This window comes from Hippocampus bargibanti, linkage group LG01, assembly GCF_051943395.1.
Source record: "Hippocampus bargibanti isolate YZ-2025 linkage group LG01, ASM5194339v1, whole genome shotgun sequence".
Taxonomy (NCBI): domain Eukaryota; kingdom Metazoa; phylum Chordata; class Actinopteri; order Syngnathiformes; family Syngnathidae; genus Hippocampus; species Hippocampus bargibanti.
The window spans coordinates 23,983,538-23,992,710 of NC_142734.1; the positions used below are offsets into that span (position 1 = coordinate 23,983,538).

The 9,173-nt window shown below is 43.7% G+C and overlaps 1 protein-coding gene across 1 annotated transcript; it reads right to left on the bottom strand.

Moving 5' to 3' along the window:
• Positions 1–524: 524 nt before the first annotated feature.
• Positions 525–8,518, bottom strand: gpr37l1b (G protein-coupled receptor 37 like 1b). The gene is made up of 4 exons (XM_089004726.1): positions 7,744–8,518; positions 5,260–5,559; positions 3,634–4,008; positions 525–2,626 (listed from the first exon to the last, which is right to left on the bottom strand). Exons 1-4 carry the CDS (start codon positions 8,284–8,286, stop codon positions 2,462–2,464), a joined length of 1,383 nt encoding a protein of 460 aa, XP_088860852.1. The 5' UTR covers positions 8,287–8,518; the 3' UTR covers positions 525–2,461.
• Between the last annotated feature and the right edge of the window lie 655 nt (positions 8,519–9,173).

The following is a 9,173-nucleotide window of genomic DNA, read 5'->3' on the forward strand; positions in this document are numbered from 1 at the left end:
ACATGCCGCAGGATCGGATATATCGATAGTCCGGTGATATCGATATTTTTTCCGACTCCCGAGAATATCGATATAACGAGACTTTACTGTAATAATAATAATAATAATAATAATAATAATAATAATAATAATAATAATAATAATAATTTATTATTATTATTATTATTGTTATTATTATTATTATTATTACTATTATTATTATTATTATCATTATTATAAATGCATTTCATTTATAAGCGCCTTTCAAAACTCTCAAGGTCGCTACAGTCACAGGATTGGATTTTTTGCAAGTGAGCAGCTGCAGCCACATGCGCCAGCGTTCAGTCAACCCGGAAGTAACTTGAATAAATAGAAAGCTAGCTAGCTAGCTAGCTAACAGATAGCTAGTAGATAGCCAGCTAGACAGCTAGCTAACTAGCTAGATAGCCATATAGCTAATAAATAGCCAGCTATTATTGTTGTTGATTTTCTTGTATGATAGTATATAAAGGAACATAATTGTCAAGTGATGACATCATCAATGCTGAAGTTGAAGTTATTTTTTTTTTATTTCAGGCTTTTGACAGTCATTCTTTCACGTAGATGCTGGAGTGGATTGGATTAGAATTTATTAGTCTCAGTGGAGAAATGGACATTTCACAGCAGAAAAATGATGAAAGGAAGAGGAAAGGAAAGGAAGAAGTCATAAAACAAAATACAGGAGCTGCTGTAAAGGCAGCCATTCTGGAACAGAGAGTCATTCATTCTTCAGCACTTGCTGTACATGAAGCAGTTCTAGATGAAAAAGGAGAGGATCAACGCCTCATTTTCACCAGTGGATTAGGTGCATGTCTGCTACATGTTGAAAGCAAACACGAAGCCGTAGCATCCATTGACGAAGACAGACTGTCTCACATCCGCTGTCCCACGTCAATGCTCTTCAATTCCAAGCCTCAGACTGTCCAACACCAGCGACCTTTCGGCTGAACGAAGCGGGGCTGCGAAAATACTGCCCAGTACAAGCGCAAAGCATTGAGCGTCACTTTCGTCTCCTGGTTATTAATAAATGACTTATAGATGAGTCACTTGGATGACATTGTTATTATGACGACAAAGGGCCATCAAGCCATTGGTCTTCAAATGCAAAGTGCACAAATGGTCACGTTAGTGTATTAGATTGCTCAAGATTGTTACTTAACATTTTTCACAAAGAAAAAAAAAAACAAAAACAAAAAAAATCATAGCCAAGAAGAATTTGTAGCAATTCCAGTTCAGCGACCTTGACTTGATTTTCTTTTGTTTTCACATTGAAACTAAACACGGTTATTTGGAACTGCGACTAAAACATCATTTTTATGTATCTCTGCCATATGCTAAATTGTTTTTTTTTCTTTTTTTAAAAATTGCCTTGTCAAATCTTTCCCCGAATATCCTACCTATCGTGACTACAGATGATGCTTCAGAGAGGAAGAGGGCAACACGTAAAAACAGGAAATAGACGTAGAGCCGACTCCCGAGGACTTGATCACTGCAAGAAATCAAGATAAGCGCATCGAAAATCCAACTGGACCCTTTGCACCCTGGCCACCAACTTTTCCAGCGATTCCCCTCAGGCAGGCACTACCGATCCATGTGCACCAAATCCAGCAGATATTTTAACCGCTTCTTCCCCCGTCGCCATGAACTCTCTAAACAGTAACCCAAATGGAACTGTATAGTGCCTCTTTGCATTTTTTTCATGACGATACTAGGACAGTGTGTTCCACCGGTGTTCTACAAAGTTGGCAGTAAAGATGATTATGATTTACAAATAAACATTTAAGACATTGTGATTCAAGACAAGGGCATGGAATATCCAACTGGAGCTTTCGCACCTTGCCCACCACCTTTTCCAGTGACTCCCCTCAGGCAGGCACGACCGATCCCAATCCAGCAGACATTGAAACCGCTTCTTCCGACAAGCCATTAACGCTATAAACAGTATCCCAAATAGAACTATATAATGCCTCCATTTTTGTTATGATGATACTAGTGCAGCGTGTTCCACCGGAGAAAAATTCATTGTGTATTCTAAATACTTGGCAATAAAGATGATTCTGATCCCGATTATTGCAACAAAAAAAAAAAAAAAATCAAGACATTCTGATTCAAGACAAGGGCACGGGAAATCCTACTTGACCCTTCGCACCCTGCCCACCACCTTTTCCAGTGACTCCTCTCAGTCAGGCGCCACTGATCCATGTGCACCAAATCCAGAGGTACCACTTACATGAAGGAATTTGATTGTATTAGATTAGCCTTTATGAGCGTCCTCTGTATTTATTTGACATGTCTTTTTTAGGATGATACTAGTGCAGCGTGTTCTACCGGAGACAAATTCCTTGTGTGTTCTACATACTTGGCCAATCAGGATGATTCTGATTGTGAAAAGGTAGGAAGTGGTATAGAATGAGAAAAGAATGAAGAAGGAGCACTATTATCTCTAACTGGAGATAGACAAGATGGGCGACGCGTCTTTCGTGTTGTCGAAGAAGTTGCCGGTTTCTTTGGTTGCTTTCAGTGGGAAGTGAGCAGAACCTTCAACCGAGTTCTCCTGACATGCACGACAGCAGCAGCAGCAGCAGTCCACGAAAACCCGACCCAGCGCCTGCAAACCGAACACATTGGTGTGGATGCTTTCTTGTTACTCATCCAGTGATGAATATGATTCAAATTGTATGTCATTGTATGTACACATTGTATGTACACATAGATGTGTAAATCTGATATTCAGGTACAGTAATACCTCTGCCTACGAACACTTAAGCTCACAAACTTTTCACCTTACGAACATTACATTTGCGAGCATATAGTCTTGGCAGACGAACTAGTTTTCCGCGGACGAACCAAACCACACGGCGCCACAGTGGCTGGCGGACTAGTTTTCAGCGGATGAACACCACCTCACGGTCGAATAGCGCCACGGTGGCTGGCGGACTAATTTTTGTCACTGCTTTCTATATGAGTGCAGATGTGGTTTGTTATCGAGTGGAGTACTTTTGCTATAATGGGACCGAAAAAGACCCCACCGCAGGGTAGTGTTAAAGGACAACCGACGCCTTCGGACAAGTTGTGTCCATAATTTGTAAAATCACTTCAAATGACTTCTACTGAGCATATTTTACAAAGATTCCACCGCATATAGCTATATTTGACGTTTTAAGACTCACGCTGAATATTCAGGAAGTCTTGTTTTCAAGTTGATGACGATCCCCACGTGACGTCACGTTTGGAACGCCCCTGACCGAGAAAGCGACACACACGCACCCTATTAAGGGTGCGTATGTGGCGTCCATGTTGTCTAAGCAACAGTCTTAGCCAATAGAAGAGATTGAAAAGGTCAATAAAAGGACTTTATTATACACTAGTTTATTTATTTCATTACAATACCATAGCACATTTATGATACATAAAATAAAATATATTTTGTGTAGTTTTAAGGCATATTTAGTCGAAAGTTATGTTTTATGGGGACCTAGGAACGGATAATTCTCATTTTAATGTTATTTTTAATGGGAAATAAATGTTTGGCAGACAAACTTTTCGCCTCTTACACACTTTCTGGGAACCAATTAAGTTTGTACGCTGAGGGATCACTCTATTTAAATAACCTACCTTACATAAAAACAGCAGGACCACGGGGGTGACGGAGCACTTGAGGAACAAGAGAAAGTGATACAAGAGCGCCAGCCTGGACGCCGTGTCCACTGAGATGGTGACGTTGGTGTTTGCCAAGGTAATGTTGCCGATGTGTTCAGGCAGAGTGCAGGTGGTGTACACTAGCACTAATGCTAACAAGGTGCAGTTGAGCCGCTGCTCATGGGCCTTCCGATGATGTCGTTGGACATGATTCGAGGACATGTCGTCGTGGCTCCGCTGCTTGTAGGCGGAGCTGGAGTCACTGTGGACGTTGCGAGTGGCCATTTGGCAGAGGACAGTGAAGATGACAGGCAGGCACAGGTAACAGCCGAACGTCCACCACATGCGAGCCTGAAAAATAACAAGATGACTCGCATGCTGCCAGGTACTGAAAACCAAAGCGTCGGCTCTCCGTCGTACAGGAGTGGTCCATCGAGGAAAAGGTTTCTTCAGTCGTCATCTGGACTTCTTTTAAGGTGTCGGATGTTTTGCTTCTCATCTGAAAAGCTTTGTCAGAAAACTAAAATTGTGCTGGTAGTTCTAGCCCTATATCCCAACTGTCGAGAGGTGGCGGTGCCGGAACTCTGCTTTGATAGGTCCCTGCTCTACGGTTCGGGGAGCACTAGACTACTCCCTGAAGCTAATCTGATTACTGGTCCTGATTGCTCCATTAGCTCTGATCTCACTACATTTACATGACTATGTGGTAACGACTGAAGAAACTGTTGTAAGCACGGTCTAAATTAAATCGCTATGGAGGTTTAAGGTTTAATGCATTACTTGAGGAGCCCCCAATGAAAAGAAGAAGAGCGCGCCGATGTGGAAGTGTTGCGGCTAGGAATTTAAGCAGATTGACGTGGGACAGGAGATGTGAATAAATCTATTTTGGTCATGGATGCTACAGCTTCATGTTTGCTTTCAACATTTAGCTTGTAGCAGACTTGCAGATTTCACCATGACGTCCCTGATCCTCTGGTGAAAAGGACACTTTGATCCTATCCACTTTCATCGAGAACTTCTCCTGTATTTTGTTTTTCTACTTCTTCCTTTTATTTCCTCTTTCTTCCATCACTTTGCTGCTGTGAACTGTCAATTTCTCCACTGCCAGACTAATATTTGCTATCTATTAGCTGTCTAACTAGCTAGCTAGCTATCTATTAGTTATCTATTTCCTAGCTAGCTAACTTGATCTTGCGCGTTGTCTTGGAAAAAAATGGGTTAGCGTTGCTGGCTACTTAGCAAGCTATCTATTTGCTATCTATTAGCTGTCTATCTATCTATCTATCTATCTATCTATCTATCTATCTATCTATCTATCTATCTATCTATCTATCTCTTAGTTATCTATTAGCTAGCTAGCTAACTTGATCTCTTTGAGTTATTCCCGGTTGAGTGAATGCTGGCGCATGCGCCTGCCGCTGCTCACCCACAGAAAACTGATCCTGTGATTGTCAAGTGACCTTGAGAGTTTTGAAATGAAATGTGTTATTAATTATTATTATTATTAATAAAGGCTATTCCAATCTAATCCTACATGATAATCCTGCTGGAAAAACATTAACGGCATTCGGTTAGCGACTGGCAATGGGGCCGTCTACTCACCTGGTGGTATCTGTGCAGGAGCGAGTGCAGGGAGTCATGTAGGGGCAAAGAAGATGGGCTGGAGATGCTGATGGAACAGGAGTCCACATCGGTGGCATGGCCAGTGCTTGTGACGTCCCATAAGAAGAGCTCAGGACTGGCCAGCAGTACGGCGGCAACCCAAACCACGGCCAACTTGACCAGGACTGAGCGACAGCGTTCCACTCGCCGTGTCTTTCGTTGCGACGAGCTGGTGGCGGCGTGAAAACGGTCGATGCCCAGAACGCACAGTGTGAAGGAAATGACGCCCAGAGACACCACCTGACAAATCACACGGTAAGTGATTTGGTTGCCATATGACCTCATCGTGCCATTTGATGCACGATCCTCCAAAAATCACTCGTAAAGTTTAAGACCCAGTTTAAGACCCACTGTTGGAGTCGGTAGTTGCGCTCGTCGCACCTTTTTGTGCCTGTACTTTCCCGTTCGTGGGGTGCGAGGGTTGGTTTTCCCTTTGCCCCCCTTCGGTGTTCTTTATTTTGTATTTCTCCTGGTCCACATTTGAGACCAGCACCTCTAGTTTGTTTACTATCGATCGGTGCGGATTTGCGAAGCTTCATTAAACTATCTGAACGGATCTACTGTCTCTTGTCGACTGCTTTGGGGTTCCAGCTACTCATTTCGTTCCAATGAGACGAGAATAAGAAATATCAACCTCGGTTTCCCTTGCCTTTACATCGGCCACCCCTGGAGCAAGGCCAAGAAGTGGAGATTGTTTGGTTAAACCCATTGGGGCCTGGCCAGGCTCGGCCCGAAGAGGCAACGTGGATCCCCCTTCTCATGGGCTCATCACCTATGGTAGGGGCCAAAGTGGGTCGGGTGCAATGTGAACTGACGGTCAGACCTTGGCGTTCCAATTCTCGGCTACAGCAGCTAAATCTAGGGACGTGGAATGTCACCTCTCTTGTTGGGAAGGAGCCCAAGCTGGTGTGTGAGGTAGAGAACTTCTGGCTCTATCAAATCCGAATTGCCTCCACATACAGCCTGGGCTCTGGTACCAATTCTCTCAAGATGGGTTGGGACAAGTAGATTCCCTCACTCCACCGTTTTGGTGGAGGGACTGGTCCTGGCTGCTTTTAGTGTATATGTACCAAAACCAAACAGCAGCTCCACGTACCCGTCCTTTTGGAGTCCTTGCAGGGTGTGCTGGAGAGTGCTCCAGCTGGGGACTCCCCTGTTCTGCTGGGAGACTTGAATGCTCATTTGGCCAATAACAGTGTGATCTGAAAGGCAATGATTAGCCCCCCTCCCACCATAGCCGTGTTTTGTTACTGATAGACAGACAGAGAGATGGATGGATTGATTGAGTAGCCGAGTAGTGGCCACGAGATGCAGAGGTCGCGGGTTAAAGCCTTGACTTCCTGGAGTTTGCATGTTCTCCCCGGACCCGTGCAGGCTTTCTCCAGGTCTTCCGGTTCCCTTCCACGTTCCCAAAACATGCATGACATGCTGATTGAACTAGAGCATCACACTCGGGCACATGGGACCGAATCAAATCATTTTCAAGTCATTTAGCACTGAGTCTCTATTCAACATTTTGAATGGGTTTCAACTTAGGACCATTTGGACTTACGACCGTTTGGTTGGGACAGAACCCGGTCGTTAAGTCGGATGTTACATACATACATATACAATACATGTACAGAGCTGACTAGGGATTGACCTCAAGACCTTTCCGTATATATTTATACACAAACACACATACAGTGAGACCTCAACTTACGAACTTAATTGGTTCCCAGACAGAGTGTGTAAGGCGAAAAGTGTGTATCTCAAAAAAAGAATTCCCATAGGAAACCATTAAAATGGAAATAATCCGTTCCTGGGTTTCCATAAAATATACTTTTCAACTAAATAAGCCTTAAAACTACACACAACATACCTTATTCTATGTATAGTAAATGTGCTATTGTATTGCAATGAAAGAAATACACTGAATTGTATCATAAAGTCACTTTATTTACATTTGTGATGGTCATTTATGGCTTGATGGAATGGCGTTGGAGGTCGAAGGTCAAAGGGAATTTCTGTTTGGAAAGAGAGGCGCCTTACATAAGGACTGCAATTAAAGAAATAAACTGTGGTGTAAAATAAAGTTTTATTTACCTTTTTGATGGTCGTTGATGGCTTATGGAAGGAGAGTCACCTTCCATAAGGACTGTTGGTAACTTAACCTCTGGTGCTGTTCGGTCGTGTGCTTCCGCCCAAGATCACTCCGCTAGCCGTGGTGGGTGTGTATTATGAAAATAGTGCTTATTATAAGGTTTAATTTTCATAAATTTGACGTTTGTAAGACAAAAAGTTTGTAAGTTGAGGTCTCACTGTATATTGTTTGTATGATATATATGTGTGTTAAAAGCGGCTGACAAATGAATTCATCCGTGACCACCACCATCATGATATGATGAACGCTCTGAAGAGCACACCCGCCCCACCCTCAGCTACCTCCATGTAGGGCACCAATCGGCAGGTGATGTCGGGCAGGATGCGCCGATGCGACAGCCAGTTGATCAGCTCCACAGGCAGGCAGAGCAGCAAGAGCAGGAAGTCGCAGAATGCAACGCTGGCCAATAGGTAGTTCCAGGCTGACCTCATGTAGAAGTTGTTCCACACAATACACATGATGGCCATGTTGCCCACGACACCCACCACCAGCAGCAGGCCAGCTGCCACAACGGTCGCATAGGCGGCGTAGGAACCTTGCCTCAGCGGGTAGAAAGGATTGAAGAGTCCGGGGGATGGGTCTCGAGAGGCATCCTGTGGATCTGACGCGTTGGAAACTTGGGTGAACTGCGGCCAAGTCACAGAGTCATTGGGAAAGAGTCGGGCGGAGATGGACTGCTGTTCCTCCTCGTCGGCCAAGCGAGCCACTCGCCGGTGCTGCTCCGGGTATGCATCCGGGACCTCGGGGTGCTCATTGAGAATCGCGGTCGCCGCAAACATCAGCCACAGAGTAGGAGCCAGAACCAACATGATGGAATGCACCATGGTGGAAGATCCAAAGAGAGTTCAAGCCGAAAGTTCGGGAATCCACCACAAAGTTCCAAAGTTAACTTTCCAAATGTTATTCCGGTTTTAAGATCCTCATGTGTTCGCAGTTGGACCTCAACATGCCATCTGTGATCCAGATCGATGCAGAATGGATGATGGTTATGATGTCAGTGGTCGTGATGGTGATGGCGCTTCTGTGATAGGTCCCTCGATGGATGGACCACTCCTGTACGACGGAGAGCCTGCACAGACGTTCCGTGATAGGCCTGTTCCTTTCTGGGACGAACCAGGCAGACTCAATCAAAGTCTGAGGGACCAACAGCGCCTCTGGCTTGCTCACACACAACTTGGTCTTTTGCTTCCCCCTGCTGGTGAAGTGCGTTCAAGGTGACGTTCAAAAAAAGCTGTCATGTTGATGCAACAGTGACACGTGAATCATCTCATGAATACAAGCACAATTATGGTGTCAGTGGACAGGAAGACATCTTTCGTCTTTATCAGGTATTACTAAACAATGAACATGACACATTTCAATCATTTTATAATAAATAATAACAATACATTTAATTTATAAGCGCCTTTCATAAGTCTCATGGTCACTTTACAGGCACTGGATAAAGTTTTTTTTTTTTTCTGTGGTTGAGGAGCGGCAGCCACATGCGCCAGCGTTCACTCAACTCAGAATAACTCTAATAGATAGAAAGCTAGCTAGCTAGCTAATACATAGCGAATAATAGGTATCTAATAAATAGTGAGCTTTCTAAATAATAATAATAATAATAATAATAATAATAATAATAATAATAATAATAATAATAATAATAATACATTGCATTTATAAGCGCCTTTCAAAACTCTCAAGGTCACTTTACCCTCACAGGATA

What these genes read in the sequence shown, in the direction of transcription:
- gpr37l1b (XM_089004726.1), bottom strand. Translation starts at nt 8,286, where the DNA reads ATGGTGCATTCCATCATGTTGGTTCTGGCTCCTACTCTGTGGCTGATG. An exon ending in GATTGGTGCCCTACATGGAG is followed by an intron (nt 5,560 to 7,743) that starts GTAGCTGAGGGT and finishes GTGATTTGTCAG; the next exon opens with GTGGTGTCTCTGGGCGTCAT. An exon ending in TCCTGCACAGATACCACCAG is followed by an intron (nt 4,009 to 5,259) that starts GTGAGTAGACGG and finishes GTTATTTTTCAG; the next exon opens with GCTCGCATGTGGTGGACGTT.